General features: G+C 37.5%; 1 protein-coding gene across 1 annotated transcript in view; it reads left to right on the top strand.

Moving 5' to 3' along the window:
- Window positions 1-22,174, top strand: part of CDKAL1 (CDK5 regulatory subunit associated protein 1 like 1) — a 2,417,072-nt gene that overhangs the window by 1,956,546 nt on the left and 438,352 nt on the right. Inside the window, exon 12 of the mRNA XM_053714792.1 lies at window positions 12,989-13,169. Coding sequence (XP_053570767.1) covers window positions 12,989-13,169 — 181 coding nt within the window. The remainder of the gene's footprint in view (window positions 1-12,988; window positions 13,170-22,174) is intronic.

The following is a 22,174-nucleotide window of genomic DNA, read 5'->3' on the forward strand; positions in this document are numbered from 1 at the left end:
ATACTTCCAACATTCAACTCTCTCTGTCATGGTGGTTGGACCATCATCGGATTGTTCAAGGGGCCTCTTTCGTTCGTCCTTCCTGGACTGTTATCTCAACAGACGCAAGTCTCAAAGGTTGGGAAGCTGTCTGGGTGTCTCTGACTGCACAAGGGGTTTGGAAACCTCAAGAGGCGAGGTTACCAATCAATATTTCAGAACTCCGTGCTATCTTCAGAGCTCTTCAGGCTTGGCCTCTGTTAAAGAGAGAACTTTTCTTTCTAATGACATAATGAGTCCACGGATCATCTAATTACTATTGGGAATATCACTCCTGTCCAGCAACAGACGGCAAAGAGCACCACAGCAAAGCTGTTACATATCACCTCCCTTCCCTCCAACCCCAGTCATTCTCTTTGCCTACGTTAGAGCAAGGAAGTGGTAAAGTTAGGTGTTGGTAGAAGAATGTATTATTTTTTAAGTGGTGCAAGAAAGTGCTGCTTTGTTCTAGGGTGTAGCCGTAGTCCATATCAGTCTCTTCAGTAGAGCAGTGGTGGCTTTAAAGCAATGGGAACTTGTGGGACATAATTCTCACTGCGCCTCCCATATATTGATGCTGCCCTATTTCTAAAGCCTGAATAAGATTATTCAGTCTTTGTTTTTTTCCACAGGTCCATGTGAGGGATCTTGCCTCTCAAGCCTAGTGAGCTGCCTTGCTGCCGGGCAGATGTATAAAGGTAAGTTCTGACTTTTTATTTTCTGGGGATACGTTCAGAATTAAAAATGGCACTTTATAATACATTATACAATGGGACAGATTATAATATTTCTCTTGCGACTTGGAGAATAATTATTTTGGGCAGTATTAACAGGCACTGGGGACGAGGAGCAGGCTCAGAGGTGGTGTTTTTAACTTATCATTATTCGGCATACTATGGTTAAAAGACCTGAGGGAAGCTAATCTCTTGTAACGCCCACGATGGGCGGGGCTAACGGAAGCGCCAAAATTTGTTGCACACTTTCCTCTCATAGTTCCGGTGTTCTGCGACTTTTTTCTGTGAGGCCCATTCAGTCTTGGAATAAGGGAAAGCAATGCAAGATGCCTGCTGTCGAGTCGAAGACAGCATGAAAGGCATGCCCCCGATCCAGGACCGGATCTTGTAGGGGCAGACTTTTATTCTTCACTCAGGCTTGCGTTCGAGATGTGCAGGATCCCTGGGCGGAGGACATCGTGTCCCAGGGATACCAGCTAGAGTTCAAGACCTTTCCTCCCAGAGGAAGATTTCTGCTTTCAAGATTATCTGTAGACCAGACAAAAAGAGAGGCGTTCTTACACTGTGTACTGGACCTCTCAGACCTGGGAGTTATAGTGCCTGTTCCAATAAAGGAAAGGGGTCATGGATTCTATTCCAATCTGTTCGTGGTTCCCAAAAAGGAGAGGGAACCTTCAGACCAATTTTAGACCTCAAGAGTCTAAACAAATTTCTCAGAGTGCCGTCCTTCAAGATGGAGACTATTCGTTCCATTCTTCCTTTGGTCCAGGAGGGTCAATTTATGACTACCATGAATTTAAAGGATGCGTACCTGCATGTTCCCATCCACAGGGACCATCACAAGTTTCTAAGGTTTGCATTTCTAGACAAGCACTTCCAATTTGTGGCTCTTCCATTCGGTCTTGCCACAGCTCCCAGAATTTTCTCAGAAGTTCTGGCATCCCTGCTGGCAGTGCTCCGATTGCGGGGCATTGCAGTGGCACCTTATCTGGACGACATTCTGGTTCAGGCGCCTTCCTTTCAGCATTCCTTAGTTCCAAATACAAAGGTAATTTTCCTGGGATTTTCAATTCTTGCCTAGCACTTCAGTCCTCTCCTCGCCTTCAGTAGCTCAGTGCATGGAGGTAATCAGGCTGATGTTAGCAGCAATGGACATCATCCCGTTCGCCCGTTTCCACCTCAGACTTCTGCATTTAAGCATGCTCAGGCAGTGGAACGGAGATTATGCGGATCTGTCTCCGTGATTACAGCTGGAGCAGGAGACAAGGGATTATCTCCTTTGGTAGTTGTTTCAGGATCATCTCTCCCAGGGAACCTGCTTTTGCAGACCCTGATTGGGAGCAGTCTGGGGCTCTCTAAAGGCTCAGGGAACATGGACTTAGTCAGAGTCTGTTCTACCCATAAACATTCTGGAACAATGCTCTCCTGGCCTGGCCTCAGTTCGCCTTGGCCCAGTTCATCAGGTTCCAGTGAGACAATATAACCTCAGTGGCTTATATCAACCATCAGGGAGGAAGTCCAATGGCCATGACAGAGGTAGCCAAGATCATTCAGTTTGCGGAGACCCACAATTGCTGTCTGTCGGCGATCCACATTCCAGGAGTGGACAACTGGGAAGCGGATTATCTGAGCAGCCAGACCTTTCACCCGGGGGAGTGGGAACTCCATCCGGAAGTGTTTTCCAGCCTGATTCTTAAATGGGGTCAGCCAGAATTTAATCTCATGTCATCTCTGCAGAATTCCAAGCTTCCGCGGTATGGGTCAAGGTCAAGGTACCCTCAGACGGTACTGATAGATCCTCTGGCGGTACCTTGAAATTTCAGTCTCGCATACCTATTTCCTCCGTTCGCTCTTCTACCTCGGGTCATTGCTCGAATCAAGCAGGAAAGTGCATCAGTGATCTTCATTGCTCCGGCGTGGCCTCACAGGATTTGGTATGCAGACCTGGTGGACATGTCATCTCTTCCACCTTGGAGACTTCCGTTGAGGAAGGACCTTCTACTTCAAGGGCCCTTCCTTCATCCAAATCTAGTTTCTCTGAAGCTGACTGCTTGGAGATTGAACGCTTAATTTTATCCAAGCGTGGATTTTCGGATTCAGTCATTGAGACCATGATTCAGGCTCGTAAACCGGTGACTAGAAGGATTTACCAAAGATATGGTGTAAATATCTATATTGGTGTGAATCCAAGGGCTACTCTTGGAGTAGAGTTAGGATTCCTAGAATTCTGTCCTTTCTCTCCAAGAAGGTTTGGAGAAGGGTTTATCGGCAAGTTCCCTAAAGGTTCAAATATCTGACTTGTCTATTTTATTACATAAACATCTGGCGGATGTCGCAGACGTGCAATCATTTTGTCAGGCCTTGGTCAGGATCAGGCCTGTGTTTAAACCAGTTGCTCCTCCCTGGAGTCTTAACTTAGTTCTTAAAGTTCTTCAAGGGGCTCCGTTTGAGCCTTTGCATTCCTTAGATATTAAGTTATCTTGGAAAGTTTGGTTTCTTGTTACTATTTCATCTGCTCGTAGAGTATCAGAGCTCTCGGCATTACAGTTTGAGTCTCCTTACCTTATTTTTCATTCTGATAAGGTGGTTTTACATACTAAATTAGGGTTTCTCCCTAAAGTAGTTTCAGACCGGAACATTAATCAGGAGATTGTTGTTCCTTCCTTGTGTCCTAATCCTTCTTCTCAGAAGGAACAGCTTCTACACAATCTGGACGTGGTACGTGCACTAAAATTCTATTTACAGGCGACTAAGAATTTTCGTCAGTCTTCTGCATTGTTTGTGGTATTTTCTGGAAAACGTAAGGGACAGAAAGCTACGGCTACTTCTCTTTCTTTGTGGCTGAAAAATATAATTCTCTTTGCTTATGAAACTACTGGACAGCAGCCTCCTGAGAGAGTTATGGCTCATTCTACGAGGGCTGTTTCCTCTTCCTGGGCATTCAAAAATGAAGCTTCTGTGGAACAGATTTGCAAGGCTGCAACTTGGTCCTCTCTTCACACTTTTTCAAAATTCTATAAATTTGATACTTTTGCCTCGGCTGAGGCTGCTTTTGGGAGAAAGGTTCTTCAAGCAGTGGTGCCTTCCGTTTAGGTTCCCTGTCTTGTCCCTCCCTTATCATCTGTGTACTCTAGCTTGGGTATCAATTCCCAATAGTAATTAGATGATCCATGGACTCATCGTGTCATTAGAAAGAAAAGAAAATTTATGCTTACCTGATAAATTTATTTATTTCTTGATACGATGAGTCCACAGCCCGCCCTGTTCTTTAGACAGGTTGTTGTTATGTTATAAACTTCAGACACCTCTGCACCTTGTTGCTTCCTTTCTCTCCTTTACTTTGGTCGAATGACTGGGGTTGGAGGAAAGGGAATTGATATTTAACAGCTTTGCTGTGGTGCTCTTTGCCGCCTCCTGCTGGGCAGGAGTGAAATTCCCAATAGTAATTAGATGATCCGTGGACTCATCGTGTCAATAAATAAATAAATTTATCAGTTAAGCATAAATTTTGTTTTCATTTGTTTTCAGACAGACAATATCACAACAGTGGCATATGTCAATCATCAGGGAGGGACTCACAGCTCTTTAGCAATGAAAGAAGTATCTCGGATACTTTCTTAGGCTTAACTCTTGTCTAATCTCTGCGATTCATATTCCAGGAGCAGACAATTGGGAAGCGGATTATCTCAGTCGTCAGACTTTGCATCCGGGGGCAGTGGTCTCTCCATCCAAATGTGTTTCATCAGATAGTACAAATGGGGGGTCTTCCAGAAATAGATTTGATGGCCTCTCGTTTGAACAAGAAACTTCCCAGATATCTTTCCAGTTCCAAGGATCCTCGGGCAGAGATGGCGGATGCTTTAGCAGTTCCTTGGTTTTACCAACCTGCTTACATTTTTTCCGCCTCTAGTACTTCCAAGAGTGATCATAATGGAACAATCTTATGTGTTTCTGATAGCACCAGCATGGCCTCACAGGTTCAGGTATGCGGACCTTGTCCGGATGTACAGTTGCCAGCCTTGGCCACTTCCTTTAAGGCCAGACCTTCTGTCTCAATGGCTGTTTTTCCCTCAGGATCTCAAATCTCTAAATTTGAAGGTATGGAAATTGAACGCTTAGTTCTTAGTCATAGAGGTTTCTCTGACTCAGTGATTAACACTATGCTACAGGCTCGTAAATCTGTTTCAAGGAAGATTTATTATCGGGTTTGGAAAACCTATATTTCTTGGTGCTTCTCTCATCATTTTTCATGGCATTCTTTTAGAATTCCTCAGATTTTAGAGTTTCTTCAGGATGGTTTGGATAAGGGTTTGTCTGCAAATACTTTGAAAGGACAAATATCTGCTCTTTCTGTTTTATTTCCTAGAAAGATTGCTAAACTTCCTGATATTCACTGTTTTGTTCAGGCTTTAGTTCGCATCAAACCTGTTATTAAGTCTATTTCTCCTCCTTTGAGTCTTAATTTGGTTTTAAAGACTTTGCAGGCTCCTCCTTTTGAGCATATACATTCTTTGAATATTAAACTACTTTCTTGGAAAGTGTTATTTCTTTTAGCTATCTCTTCTGCTAGAAGAGTTTCTGAGTTGTCGGCTCTCTTGTGAGCCTCCTTATCTGATATTCCATCAAGATTAAGTAGTTTTACAGACTTCATTAAATTCTTACCTAAGGTTGTGAATTCTAACAACATTAGTAGGGAAAGTGTTGTTCCTTCTTTGTGTCCTAATCCTAAGAATTCTCTTGAGAGATCTCTACATTGTTTGGATGTGGTAAGAGCTTTCAAATACTATGTTGAGGCTACCAAGGATTTTAGAAAGACTTCTAGTTTATTCGTCATTTGTTCTGGTTCCAGGAAAGGTCACAAAGCCTCTGCCATTTCTTTGGCATCTTGGTTAAAACTTTTGATTCACAAGGCTTATTTGGAGGTGGGGCAGTCTCCGCCTCAAAGAATTCCAGCTCATTCTACAAGATCAGTTGCCACTTCTTGGGTTTTCAAGAATGGAGCTTCAGTTGATCAGATTTTCAAAGCAGCAACTTTGTCTTCTTTGCAAACATTTACTAAATTTTACTGTTTTGATGTAAAACTTCTTCAGGCAGTTGTCTCAGTTTGATTCCTTTGCCTATAATTTGAGTTTTTTAAATTTAAGAAAACTTAATTATTATTTGGATTTTTTTTTTTTCAGGGGAAATAACTGTTTTTATTTTATCCCTCCCTCTCTAGTGACTCTAGTATTAATATCCCATACGTCACTAGCTCATGGACTCTTGCCACTTACATGAAAGAAAACATAATTTATGTAAGAACTTACCTGGTAAATTCATTTCTTTCATAGTGGCAAGAGTCCATGAGACCCGCCCTATTTTTTGGTGGTTATGATTTTTTTGTATAAAAGCACATTATTTTTCCAGTTCCTCTTTTTTACTCCTTTTTTACACCTCACTACTTGGCTATACGTTAAGACTGAGGTATGTGTGTGGTGGGAGGTGTATTTATAGGCGTTTTGAGGTTTGGGAAACTTTGCCACCTCCTGGTAAAAATGTATATCCCATACGTCACTAGCTCATGGACTCTTGCCACTATAAAAGAAATTAATTTATCAGGTAAGTTCTTACATAAATTATGTTTTATATGTATACATGTGTGTGTGTGTGTATATATATATATATACACCTGAAATTTCAAGTATGAGGGCACAATTTTATTCATATATATATTCAATACTTCATCAGATACAAGTCGACGTTTCAGCTTACAGTTCAAGCCTTTTTCAAGACTATCTGAACATGTTAGGCACAATTTCTCAGCATGTATATCGCCATTGTGAGGTTGCCTAAAATAAGTCCTGTGAGTGCCCTCATACTTGAAATTTCTGGTGAAACAGTAATAATGTGCTTATGGTAGTATTCTCAGTAATTATTAGTAAGCACTAATTGATGTATACAAAAATATTTATTAAGTGTCTTATGGCAAAAAAGAAGTTTTTCTTTTATTTTTCAACAAGTCTTTGTCTAAGGTAAGTATATTGTGCTTACCAAAAGGTACCTCAATCTTATGAGGTAAGTTGTCAGCTCATCAATGTTAGAGATGGTCCCGTGGCTTTTGGTGGAATGGTATCCTGGGGTCTCTTTCTCTCTTTTCTTTCTCCTAGTGGTGTTGTCTTTATACCAATGGAAGTCCTGGACTTACTTTCTTTTTTTGTTTTTTTGCATTCTCCTGGCGGTGTTGTCTTTGTGCCAATGGAAATTCTGGATTCTTTTTCTTTCTTCGCATTCTCCTGGTGGTGAGGGTCCCAGTTTTCTCAGGCAATCATAGTGGTCATGTTGTGGAAAGAAAAAAAACACATGCACATAGCGTAATACTGTTTATATAAAACAAGAATTTATTATGTACAAATAAAATGTGCTTACATTTAGCAGCCACAGTCAAATTATGAGGTAAGTAGATTGCATGTAAAATATCTGTAAATGCTGCAGCAATTCGGTATCCAAACAATTGTATTAGTAAAATGTCTCTTTAGACTGCATGTAAAATAGGCTGCATATGTGGTCTCAGCAAATGCTGTAGTAATTGTGATCCAAACTATTATATTTGCGCTATGTCTCCTTGAGTGTTTAGCACATATATATAGCTGGAGACAGATAATAGAATAAAATAAAATAAAAGTCGGTGGTACGTTTACGGAATACTTATATATGATTGTCCCGTATCTGGTCAATGGCTTAAATCTCACTGCTAGGGTACATGAGTATAGTTTGATATATAACGTTAACCCAATAGCTTTGGAAGAAAAAAAGCGGCTTTGATCTGAGATAGTGATCAAGGTACTTTACCACCCTGCAGTTTCGTGTATCAAATAATAAGTCTGTGATGGAGAGATGCCGTATCGAGACAGGGCCTGTCCGCCCACTTTGTAGATCGTCCTTACGCGTTTTGAAGTGAGTAGTCACTTCTTCATCAGAGGAAAAAAGTGGAAAAATGATGTGTGTGTGTGTAAATATATAAATATATACGCGTGTTATGTTAGCTGCACTCTATCAAGGAGACTCTATATGTGAAAAACCAGTTAAACTTCTATATTTCTCTGCAAAACATTCAAATGCTTGAATTTTTATGTGGTAAATTGACATTAAATGTCCTTTATGCTCTCAATTAAATTTATCTTTAGGGGCTACATATACAAGATAACCTAATTTTTGTTCTTGCGTTGTCAGTCTGTCTAAGGCCAGTACCACCAAATTACACATCTTAAATATACTAAAATTTAATTAGGAGAAAAAATGTTTTGCCTTTTTATAAAAAATGCAGCATAAAAATGTTACCAGACAATTTAATGTTTTTTATTTTTTATATATAAATATATATATATTATTTACTTTCTAGCTGCAATGCCGTGCAAGTGTAGAAAATAATCAATCCTGGAGAAATCTAATTACTGTTATAAATATAACCTTGTCTCTGAAAGGGACTCGTACATTTTTCTGTTGCTAAAATGTTTTTTTTTCCCTCCCCTTACTTGAGATTAAGTGCAGCAAATATACATTTCATTGAATCTACTTACTCTCATAAACAGTTGCCATGAGAACAGACTCTAAAGCTGAGGTTCTAGCTGCCCGGACTGTTAATAGTGAGCGCTTATAATGTTGTCAGTGGTATCATAAACATAGTTTAAATAACTAGAGAATAACAATATTGTCACACTTAATGAGTGTTTTATTATTACTCTGAACAATGTCACATTATGCTGCATACTAATAATTTTTCTTTTTTTTTTCTTTTTTTTTTGTGTCCTCTCTTTTGTTCTAATAATTTTTTGGAGAATTCAGTGGATTTCAGTTCAGTTATGTTCTTATTCTGGTAGCTGTGATAAATTATTACCAATACAATAGGATACAATTCCATTTATAAGATAGACTAATATTTCCTGTACTTGCTCTGTTGATTCAAGTATATTTTTTACTAATGAACTTCAGTTCTATCTGTCTGTCTATCCATCTATCTATCCATCTATCATCTGTCTGTCTATCTTATCTATCTAGCAAGGAAAGATCCCAAGAAATTGTTATTAACATTTTGTTAGAAAAAAATCCACATAAATTTGTTTTAGAAATATTCAGATGCACCAATAATAAAGAAGAGTGCTATATTTAGAGGCATACATTATTATTATGTTGTTATTGGTTATTTGTAGAACGACAACACATTCTGAAACAAAAAATGTTTAAAAAAAAAAAAAAATCTTTGAGAGAGTGGATTAAAGAGACGTAAAAGTCAAAATTAAACTTTCATAGTTAATAGTTTCATAGTTGATATAGACCATACAGTTTTAAAATACTTTTTATTTGAATTCTATTATGAAATGGACTTTATTTTGTTATTCCTTGTTGAAAAGCTTACTTAGGTAGACTCTGGGAGCTAGCTTATGTTTGATGGCATATATAGGTTTCTTGTTTTTGGCTCACCAGATATGTTCAACTAATGTTTAGTCACTGCTGTTCTGGAACTGACTTTAACTATGTGTTTAAACTCTTTGCAGGGATAAAGCACATATGCAAGCAATAGTGCAATAATAAAATGATCAAATACAAAGGCATTTACCTGTTGTTCTTTTATGTCGCTTTAGGGAGCATAGAGGAGAGAAAATGCTATTTTATGTAATTAAACAGGATCTGTGTCTGCTGTCATAACTGTCCTACATTATTTCAAATACAATTAGATACCGTCTTATGAGTATGTGTGATATCACATGAGATCCCCCATCAAATGGAGAATTCTATGCTACGTTGGCAGCAGATTGGACACATTAAAGTACATTAAAGAAATATTTTTTATATATGAATAGTATATACTATCAATTAAGTATTGATTCACTAAAGATCTGCATACAAAACACATTTCAAAAGCATTCAAATCTTTGATCTTGATATATATTGTGTGAAAATATAAATATATTTAAATATTATTCATAAATGAAAGAAAAAACAGGATATTCCTATCAGAAGCAAATTAAAAACATAGCTGGAGCAATGGATTTATAAAGATCAACATTTTATTACTCACAAAATACCTAATTTCATATGCAGGGTTACAAAAAAATATATATCTAAAATAAGGCAACAATAAAACAAGTAAAGCCTAAGTGTTGACAGTTCATCAAAGTTAAATTTTAAAGGGATTTTGTAGACATATAATCAGGTGCATGATTAAACAATTATATCAAACAAGTGCTAATGATCATCAATTTAATATGTAAGGTTGGAACACATTTATATTAACTGAAACAGCTGTGTAGGAGGAATAAAACTGGATGAGGAACATCCAAACTCTTCTAACAATTTGGGGTTGCTGAAAACAGTTTAATGTCAAAGGTCATACACCATGGCAAGACTGACCACAGCAACAATACACAAGAGAGTTATACTGCATCAGCAAGGTCTCTCTCAGGCAGAAATTTCAAGGCAGACAGGGTGTCCAGATGTGCAGTCCAAGCTTTTTTGAAGGACAAAGAAATGGGCAACGTTGAGGAACTTAGACACAGTGGTCAGCCAAGGAAATAGTGCAACAGATGAAAGACACATGCTTACTTCCCTTTTGCAATCGGAAGATGTCCAGAAGTGCCATCAGAAATCATGGTATACCCATCTTGTCAGAAGTGAACTTCATGGAAGACTTGTGGCCAAAAAAACAAACCCCTGATGTGTAAACAAGGCCAAGCGACAACTATGCACGAAAACACAGGGACTGGGCTACAGAAAAACGACAGCAGGTTATTTTGGACTGATCTGAACTGATGAGTCAAAATATTTGGCTGCAGCAGAAGGCGGTTTGTTTGCCAAAGTGCTGTAGAGTGGTACAATAATAAGTGTCTGCAGGAAACAGCAAAGAATGGTGTCTGAATTTCTGCAAACAGATTTGGGGCTTTGGGTAGAATTTATGGTATCCTCTGCTGAGAAGTACTGGCAGATACTTATGCATCATGCAGTACAATCAGGAAGGCATCTGATTGGCCCCAAATGTATACTGCAGAATGGCAATGACCCCAAACATACAGCCAAAGTAATTAAGAACTTTCTTCTGTGTATAGAAAAACAAGTTGTTCTTCAAGATGTTTGGAACAACCTACCTGCTGGGTTCCTTAACAAACTGTGTGTAAGTGTACAAAGAAGAATTGTTTTGAAGGCAAAGGATGGTCATACAAAATATTAATTTAATTTAGATTTTCTGAGGTTCACTCACTTTGCATTTTGTTTTTTGATAAAAATATTTATATATATATATATATGTATACAGAGAGAGAGATCTTAATTGAGATATACTGACATTTAAAGATTGGAGTAATTGGTAGACAAAAATATAATCTGTGTGGCTCATGAAAAGTACTTTTCATATGTATGTTATCTATGATTGGTGAAACAATAACCAATTGGAAACAGTACAGTAAAAAGTATATTGAAAAGCTTAATATAGTGGAAATTTAAATTGGGCAATTTGAGGTTTTTATATATAATATAATGTATGTGTGTGTGTTTATTTTATTCTGGGAACTATACCTGTTACATGCCCGGTTCAAATCTTAGATTGGAAAGCTGATGTATACTCCCCATCTTTTCTTATAAAAAATAACTGCTTTGATTCAATCTGATTCTCCATTTGTGGTCACCACTTCAGAATATGGGTGTTAAAATTAAGACTGCAATCAATAAATATGAAGACAATAAGAAGTGAAATAGAAAACTACCAAAGATCAGTGAATTAGAATTGGCCTAGGGCTGGCAAAAATGTTAAAATCATGGAAAGTACTAATATTGAGGAAAATGAATTGTAAAATCACACCTGGTAATGTTAAGTAGATGGATGTGTCTACGAAGAGACAAGCTGGAAGCTACTAAACTTCTTAGTTGATGTACAATGTGTTAAGATTGTAATATAGCACAGTATATGCCCCGGTAATAATGGCTATCTTATGCTTTACACACAGTGACAGACAACTACTTTTGTCACTCAAGCACTATGTTGATCAGCCAAAGGACTAGATGTAATCTCAGAACGAACATTTGCAGCTGCTAACAAATGATTGCTTTGTGTAATTACAATCTTTACTACTTCCATTTCAACAAATGGCTTGTTCTTGATTGCCCCCTCACTCTCTACTCAAACTTCCTGATTGCTTCCATATTTGTCATCCCAACTTTCCTGTTAACTTTTTCTTTTTCATGATTGTCGATATCACTTGATGGTAAAGCTTATGTTTGCCTTGTTGCAAGCAACGTGCACATTGGCTATTTTTCATTTACAACTATTAAGATAGTAAAGCATTCATATAGTGTCTATAGAAGTCTCTTTAACAAAGTCCTTTTCATGTCGGGAAGAAAGAGAGAAATCAAATTATAGCAGCAGTTCATCTTTCTGGCTCTAATGCAAAATACTGACAATACTGTTAATTATAAGCTATGATGAAAGAGCAGAGCAATAAAATCATCATTATTGGCTCCAGACAGCACCTGCACTTGGCGTTTTACAGCGTCTGCTCCTGGCTCTGTATAAGTACCAGTGATGACCTGCTTGCTCTTTATATGCGATGAGTTGTATTTACAACATTAGTGCTATGAAATGCATGTTCCTGCAAATGCTGGATGTCCGTGAAAGCCTCTGTTCTTCTTCCTACACTTAAAGGAGTCACCTTTTAAACTGCTGCTGTGTATTTCCCCCCCACACAAGTATGTTGCTATCAGCGAATTATGTTAAGTTTTTTTTCTCCCAAAATCTGATTGTGTTAAAGGCTTCAGGTGATGAATGTGTGAGAAGATCAACTCCCTGACTTTTTAAAATGTTACAGCAACAAAATTGGAGTAAATTGGCTTTATTTTTTTAAATAACTAGCATGCTTGCTTAATCATGAAAAAATGTAACTTCTAAATCTTTTGACTGTTTTAAATAAAATAGTGTAATTTTGCTACATTCATTTTAATTAACCTTTGACTTTTAAATTAAGACAAAATAAAATACTGTTCGAAGGTGATAGTCAAAGCAATTATCATCTTAGTCATGTTTTCCTAGAGTTTTACCATTTATGTAAGATCGTTCTTCAGTAGTGATCCAGAACAATAATATCTGGTTCTCCCTGGCAAAAAAAATAAATAATGATAATCAAGGGGCTCAGAAAAAATAGCTGCAGAAACCTCCACAAACTCCTCTGTTCCCATACTGCTTTTCTAACATGTTTTTTCCATCTGCCTTGTAGAGTGCCCGGAATTACAATCGCCACGGACATCATCTGTGGCTTTCCTGGAGAGACCGATGAAGATTTTCAGGAGACGTTAAAACTAGTCGAGGAATACAAATTCCCAAGTCTGTTCATTAATCAGTTTTACCCGCGCCCTGGGACCCCAGCTGCTAAAATGGTGCAAGTTCCTGCGCATGTGGTAAGCTATTTTATCCCAGCATAATATTAACCCTCTGGTTTTCATTTAAGGTGGCAACACATTGCACAGCAGTGTGGTTTAATTGTTTCTGGTATCCAAACGGTTAGTCATATTTTCAACTGCACATTTCAGACTAATGAATATATTTTTTTGTAAAATGTATAGAGGTGTATGTCTGGCCAGGCAAATCACAATCACTGAATTAGGAAAAGAATAAAGCATAACTTATTAGGAATGTGTGTATGGAAATTGATAGCTTCTGAGGTCACTTTTATTTCCAGGAATGTATAAGAGTTTTAAAGGGACATGATTCAGATAGGGCAGGCAATATTAAACAACTTTCCAATTTACCTTTATCATCAAATTTGCTTTGTTCTCTTAGTATTAATTGTTGAAAGCTAAACCTAGGTAGGCTCATATGCTAATTTCTAAGCACTTGAAGGCCGCCTCTTATCTCAGTGCATGTTGACAGTTTTTCACAGATAGGCAGTGCTAGTTCATGTGTGCCATATAGATAACATTGTGCTCACTTGCATCGAGTTACCTAGGAGTCAGCACTGATTGGCTAAAATGCAAGTCTGCAGACTGCCTGCTTATTTCAGTTCTTTTGACAGAGGCTTAGATACAAGGTAATCACAGAGGTAAACAGAATATTAATATAAATGTGTTGGTTATGCAAAACTGGGTAATGGGTAATAAAGGGTTACCTATATTTTTAATCAATAACTTTTCTGGAGTAGACTCCCTTTAATTAAAGGGACAGTTACAAAATTAAAATTTTATGGTTCAGATACAACTAGCAAATAAAAAAGGTATACTCCTCAGCTAAGGTTACAAAGAGAATGAAGAAAGAGTTGATAATAGAAAGTAAATCAGAAAGTTGTTTAAAATTGCATTTTTTATCTGAACCATGAACATTTAATCTTTACTTTACTTCCCCTTAACCTTCGCTAATCTGGTATTTTGTGTATAAAAATTATATTTTTGCTGTGATTTTACTTCTACGCTGACTATAGTTATATATAACAACTTTGCACAGTGCCTAATCAAATGTTAAACCTCATCCCGAGGCTGTACTGAAGGTAGTGGGACAGTTGGCGAACAACATTTGTAAAACCTGTTTTATTTTTAGGACATTTAAAAATGCATTTGTTTAATTGAACAGCCATTCCTTTTGTGTACTCATATACATATATACCTTCCTTTCTTTTTAACATTTGAAAAACATGAAATCAAAGCAGTGTATTGTTTGAAAAAGTAGCATTTCACATGAGGTTTGTGATTGTTTATAAAGCAATAATGTTCTGGAATTTTTAACAGATTTACATCAGTGACTTCAGTGTTAAGAATGTGGGCATTGATTTATTTTGATTTGCCCTTAAAGTGAAGGTCAATTTTCACGTGAAAGTGTCCAGTTTTTCCTCCTATTCTGGCATCCTCCAAAAACTATTAAAAACAGGGGCACTTTCATTCATGAAAATTGACCTTTTCTTCTTGAAGCCGCTCCAGTGCTTCTTCAGCCCGTCGCAAGCCTCTTCATACGCCAGCAATGACTATTCTGGCATCCTCCAATCACAACTCTCCCCCCCCCCCCGGGGGAATCATTGCCTGAGGCAACGCCGTGATTGGAGGAAGCCGGTTTTGTCATTGCTGGGTAAGTAAACCAGGAAGAAGTAGGCGAGCATCGTTTCAGAACGGCGATCCGGCGTTTCAGAAGAAAAAGGTAAGTATTTTTAAAATACGTTGCAATGTCAATTTTCATGAATGAAAGTGCCCCTGTTTTTAATAGTTTTTTGTTTTTTAAAAACCATGCACTTTCACATGAAAATTGACCTTTACTTTAAAGAAATATTAAACCCATATTGTTTTCTTTCATGATTCAGATAGAACATGCAATTTTAATCAACTTTCTAATTTACCCCTATTATCACATTTTCTTTGTTCTTTTGGTATCTTTATTTTAAAAAGCAGAAATGTAAGGTTAGCAGCCTGCCCATTTTTTGTTCAGCACCTCGGTAGCGTTTGCTGATTGGTGGCTACATTTAGCCACCAATCAGCAAGCGCTACCCAGGTGCTGAACAAAAAATGGGCCGGCTCCTATGCTAACATTCCTTTTTCAAATAAAGATACCAAAAGAACGAAGAAAAATTGATAATAGGAATAAATTAGAAAGTTGCTTAAAATTGCATGTTCTATTTGTACCATGAAAGAAAAAATGTGGGTTTAGTATCCCTTTAATTTTATATTACACTTTCACTGTGTTCTGTTGTTTTTAGTAAACGGTTAAAAATGAAGTGTACATATGGGCGCATTTCCATTTAAAATAGAAGCATATTTACAATATACTTCCATTAGCAAAAATACTTCTAGTAAAAGTTATTGTTTTCAGGGGCATCTGCACTTATACTGTGAGGGCCTGTGCACTCGATGTGGTGTGTATTGTGTCTGTGAAGAGTTAATTTGTGTCATACAAGCAACTGTTGAATCTCTGCGAAGGTGTGGTGTTTAAATACTGGTGTGTATGCCCTCACAGCATATGTGCGTATGCTGCTGAAAAACAGTAATAACTTTTACTAGAAGCATTTTTACTAATGTAAGTATATTTCAGTTTTCACCTTTCTATTGCTTTATGTATGCTTGAGAGACGGCACATTTTTGGTTCAGAACCTTGGTTGCACTTGCTTATTGGTGGCTAAATGTAGTCGCCAATCAGCAAGCGCTAGCCAGGGTGCTGAACCAAAGATGGGCCAGCTCCATTGCTTACATTCCTACTTTTTCAAATTAAGGTACCAAGAGAACGAAGAAAAATGTATAATAGGAGTAAACCATCTGACCTGATGGTTAAATCGTAATCCTGTTACTGTAGGTATGGTCTTTAACCATCCACAGTGGGAGATAATCAATATGGATGTCAGCCTCACGGGTTGTGGCACAGCTTGGAATCATCGGAGGACTGAGTATCTGGTACCCTCAATAAGGATTATTACCTATTAATATTCTGGAACTCAGGGCAATTTTCAATGCCTTACAAACATGGCTGCTTCTTCGTTCAGTTTATCTGTTTCCAATCGGACAATGTGACATCGGTGTCGTACATCAACCACCAAGGGGGCACATGGAGTGCTCTAGCCATGCAGGAAGTAGCTCGCATTCTGTCATGGGCAGAGACATATCAGTGTACAATTTCAGCCATTCATATCCAAGGAGTGGAAAACTGGGATAGCGGATTACTTGAGCCATCAGACTCTTCATTTGGGAGAGTGGTCTCTCAATCAGGAGATTTTTTACTGTATCATACACACATGGTGGATGCCAGAGATAGACGTCATGGCTTCTCGCCTAAATCGCATATTACCTTGATACGGATTGAGGTTAAGGGACTCTCAAGTGGAGTTGATAGACGCATTGACCGCTCCTTGGCGGTACAATCTGATATACTTGTTTCCTCAGAATGTGCTTCTTCCATGCACGCCTCAAACAGGAATGTGTTCCATCTATTCTCATAGCTCTTTAGTCTCTCAATTTAACTGCTTGCAGATTGAATGGTTGATACTTTCACAAAGAGATTTCTCTGATTAAGTAATTGATACCTTAATTTATTACTAGAAGACCCATTTCTATAGGTGTTGAAAACAAGGTTATTATTGTCATTCAGTTTGAATTCCACATATTCTCCAGTTTTTGCAAGAAGGTCTGGATAAGGGTCTTGCAGTTAGTTCCCTAAAGGGTCAGATTTCAGCTTTGTCTGTCCCGTTGCATAGGAAATTAGCTAGATTACTTGACATTCAATCTTTCGGTCAAGCTTTATGCAGAATCGGACCACTGATTAAGTCACTGTCTCTTCCTTGGAGTTTGAATTTGGTTTTAAAGGTTTTGCAACATCCTCCTTTTGAACCTTTGTGTAAGCTGGCTATCAAGCTTCTTTCCTGGAAGGTTATTTTCCTGTTGGCTATTTCTTCAGCTTGTAGAGTGTCTGAGTTATCAGAAATTGTTGGAAAGGTCCCTTATTTGGTTTTTCACCAGCATACGGCTGTTTTAAGACGAAATCAATTTTTCTTCCTAAGGAAATGTTAACTGCAAATATCAATTTGGAAAAAATAGTTCCTTCTTGATTTCCAATTCAGTCTTCTAGTTTATTTGTGTTTTTTTCTGGTAAACGCCAGTGTCAAAAACCTCCAGCTGTGTCTTTGTCATTCTGGTTAAAGAGTATCATTTGTAAAGCTTACTTGAAAGCTGGCCAAGATCCACCGGTCAGAATTACTGCTTATAACACATGTTCAGTAGCTACCTCTTGGGCGTTCAAATTTGCAAAGTTGCGACATGGTCTTCACTTCACACGTTTACATTTTGATCTGTTTGCCTCATTGGAGGCTGCTTTCGGTAGCAAGATTCTTAGGGCTGTGGTGCCTAGTACTTAGGTACCTGCCTTACCCTTTACAGCCCGTTCATTTGTGGACTTCTCAGCTTGGGTATTGTTTCCAAATTCTAAGGATCACTACCATTAGAAAGAAAACATAATTTATCCTTACCTGATAAATTAATTTCTTTCTTGGTAGTGAGAGTCCACAAACCCACCCAAACATTGTAGTACATGGTTTTGGCAGTCCTAGTTTGCACTTCTTTGCCCTACTGTTTTTCTTACGTTCTTCTTTCCTCAGGTTTAAGTATTACTGGGAGCGAAGGGGAAGTAGGAGAGATGTATGAAAACTCTGGAAGGTGTCTTTGCCTCCCCCTGGAGTCCAGATGATGTAATTTCCAAGTGTAAGGCTAGTGGACTCTCACTACCAAGAAAGAAATGAATTTATCAGGTAAGAATAAATTATGTTTTCTGTTGTTCCCTCATGCAAAGTTAAAAGAACATTAAACACTGTGTGAACATTACTCTTGTAGCTCATTTATACCTATCCCTGTCCGGCTTAAGTAGAGGAGATAAGTTTACACAACAGGTTTTAAACCTATTGAACATGATATAGACTAAAGCTTTACATCTATTTCTTTAATATGTAAACTATTAATATAATTTAAACAAAATACATCTAAATGTTATCAGCCAAATGTATGTATATTTACTGTTAAATGGCAATATAACCTTCCTTTCTTCAATTAAGCTTTTCTATACCGAGTTATGGCTATCACAAATGAAAACATTTACTATGTGTTGGCGTATAATGTATTATTTTAATAATAGTAATAATAAGTACAATAAAAATAGTAATAAAATTAAAATAATGCATTCATATATAATAACTAATACACTATTATTATTAATAGTTGAAATCAAATATAGTGGTTTGCATGTAAGGTCACTGAAGGAGTAACATTAAGTTAATGTTTCAATTCTTAACCAAATGTATTCATTAGTGTAAAGAAGCTGATATAATTATATCACTGCAAGACAGTCAGTACCATAAAGTGGAGGATGATGAAGTTGCAGACATACTATTAAGCAATTTTTCATCATTGTTCTCCAAACTTGACAGGGATCTAATGAATCATAGAGAAAGACAAAATCAGATCAGATTTTCTTAAATTAAATCTGTTTAACCTTGGATGTGTCTAGAAGGCAAATGTGGAATCTAAAATAAATACATCAGCAGGACTTAAAGGGTTGTTTCCTGTGGATTTTTTTTATCAAGACATTTTAATATTTGTCAGACTTTATTCTATAAATAATGCACAGTCTGAAAGTGTATAATTTGTGCATTTGGTGTTGATTATGTTTTAGAATAAGACTGATGTTTTGTAGTGTTTAGCTTGTTAGTACATTTGTAAACAGTGTGCACAAAGATATTGAACTCCCACTGCTCTACCTTTATGATTGATCTACATTTTTGCCAGTCATATAACAACTGGGGTGAAATCTACATATGCTAACTTAGGGATCCTAAAAAAAACTTCACACATAATGGTAACATATTTAAATACTTATCCAGATACAACACGTGTCTGAGTTTGAATGTTCATATTTAGTTCACCAAGATAAATATGTAGTTCACCCAAATAAAATACCTTTATGTTGATTGCATTAACATTGTTATTTGAAATGTAATGGCTCTGTCAGAGAAGGACAATGGTAATGCATAGAATTGTATTCCAGCTCTTATGCAACAACAAATATTTGCATTTAAGGAGAAATTAAACTTTTTTTTTTCTTTTCAATTGGATCTTTACATGTGTTTAAATTGTTGTTCCTCTACTGAATAAAACTACTTTAATGATATTATATCCCTGTCCACCAATAGATCTGTGCATGTCCTGCTAGTTTTATTTAAAACATTTGAATGCAGGGGGGCATGCCTAGCAGCAACTCTGAAAGGTCGCATTTTGATGAGCTACAGAAGTGTATTTGATAATCCGACGATTACTAGAACCTATTTACAGCATCAACACATAAAAACTGCAGTACATACAATTAAGCTTAATATCGATCATCACAGCTGAAGGATCTCATAATTGACAGTACCAATGGCGACTATAAATGCAGCACTTAGATGAGATTTGGAAGAAGATATAAACTATTTTTGAGAAAATACTTTCCAGACAATTACCAGTTTTATCACAAAATCCTAACACGATGGCAGAGACGGCAGACTTCTCCAATGCACAGTCTAATACTAGGAACAACGACTTTATATCAGTCAACATCATATATTCTATGTTGAAGTAGTGCCTAGCCAATCTTATATTGTTTCCATGTATGGCGGCCCACCAAGCCAGAAGCTATACAGATCAACATATACTCTTACAGACACATATCAAGTCCCTATGGCTGAATATACTGATTTAGATGGTAACTCAGTTATTACACAGCCCATCCAGCGATTCATCGATACCAGGACTTTCAATACACTATCAAGATCAGGGGGACAAGTGGAAAGGAGACACTATGAACAGGACACTCACTTAAAGAAAGTTCTATCCGATATACAACATAAGTTAAGAGCACCTTTAGATTTAGAAGTTCATTGTGTTCCTTTTTCAAAGTATAAAAGCAGTGTTTTCATACATTTTCCTAATCCGGAACAGCGCTGGACTCTATCTACTGATCTGACAAAAGTATGTGATAAACTCACTCTATGGATTGCTCCCGGATTCTTGGATCTTTATATTCATGGTACTTTTTATGGAGCCCCCGGAAACTCTGTGATTTATAAGTTTCTATACATGCGTTTGACGCTTGGAGTGGGGTAATCTGACATTAGTCACTTACATATATAAAAGCCAATTGGAGTGCTAATTAACGATCCCGCTCAAGCATTAACTGCGCTAGAAGTACAATTTTTGCACACGTTGGGTTGCGCTCATATTATAAGTTGAAAATAAACTATTTTTGCTTGTTCGCTAACCCGACGAGCGCAAAAAGCCAAACTTAGAATATCGTGTGCACATTCATGTATTTCCCCATAGAAGTCAATAGAGAGAAAAAAAGAAGTGGGAGAAACATCCCAACCTTGCGCAAACCCAATCGCATATTCTGGTGTGCACTAAATCGACATGAAAATATGAATTTCACATTCCAATGTTCTGCACATAACAGAATGTTATATTTATTCATAAATTATTTCTACATATATCTATTTAGAAATACTTAGAACATATTCTGCTATGTACAGAACGTTAGAATGTGAAATATTTACAGTAAATACATAGTTAAAAGCAAGGGGGTCACATCCTACAAAAAGTGTTGGAAGTCACCAATACATCAAAATTTCCACCCCCCTCATAATATTGTTTTATACACACGCTGTATTTATATGTATAGAAACATTTACATGTTTATCAATACTGTGGAAAGTGTTTAGGAGCAAAATAGCATATCAGGAGCAGACTGAGACCAACCAGGGCCCTTAGGCAAACATCTGACAAGGGCCCCCTCACTGCCTCCCCCACCACCTCTTTTGCCTTTTTGTTTATCCACTTTAAGGTTTCCCAACCCTTACTCTGAATTTGAAATAAATAGTACACTAATGCACACCCATGCTCGTTCTCTCTCACACACACACACACTATTGCACAGACCCACTCTAATACGCACACACCCTCATTCATATACACAAACACTCATACGTATACATGCACACTGATGCACACACACATTCAGCATGATACACACTCATACTCTCACACACACCCTCTAATGAACACATACTTGCACGCACACACACACACACATACAAGTGAAGAAATACTAAAATAAAGAGCTAGCTAGAGAGGGGATATACGAGATAGAAAGGGGAGTGAAAAAGAGAGGGGAGGATTCATTCATATCATCTCCACCCCTGAAAACCCCAATATCCAAGATAGCAAAGGGATAGCCTCAACTTTTAAGGATTATTATCAAAAATTATATAATCTTCCATCGATAGCAAGTTCCCACAAAACCTACAAAATAAAGACATTTATCAAAGACTCAAAACTACCCACCCTTTCTTGAGAAGAATGAAAACTCCTAGATACCCCCATTGATCTAACAGAGGTACTACATGCAATTGTTTCCCTCCCGAACCAGAAAAATCCAGGTCCAGATGGATTTTCCAATATGTATTATAAAACGTTCAAACAGATTCTGGCCCCTTAATTAACCAAGGTCTTCCAATCAATAGATGAAAATTACTCCTTCTCCCAAGACATGCTTTCTGCACACATCACCCTTATACATAAAACTGACAAATCCCCGCAGGATCCAGGAAACTATCCCCCCATCTCGTTAATTAATAGTGATGCAAAGTTGTGTGCAAAAATTTTAGACAATAGGATTAATAAATACCTACCCCAACTAGTACATGTGGACCAGGTGGGCTTTGTTCCGTGCCGGGAGGCTAGGGACAACACCATCAGGACACTTCACCTGATCGACTATGCTACAGCTCATTGAATCGAAATGGCCCTGGTTTCAACTGACGTGGAGAAAGCATTCAACTGTCTTAATTGGACATATTTTAGAGCTTCACTGAGAGGTTTTGGATTTGGTGATCTTATGATTGATAGGATATTTAGCCTATACA

This window comes from Bombina bombina, chromosome 5 (genome assembly GCF_027579735.1).
Source record: "Bombina bombina isolate aBomBom1 chromosome 5, aBomBom1.pri, whole genome shotgun sequence".
Lineage (NCBI taxonomy): Eukaryota > Metazoa > Chordata > Amphibia > Anura > Bombinatoridae > Bombina > Bombina bombina.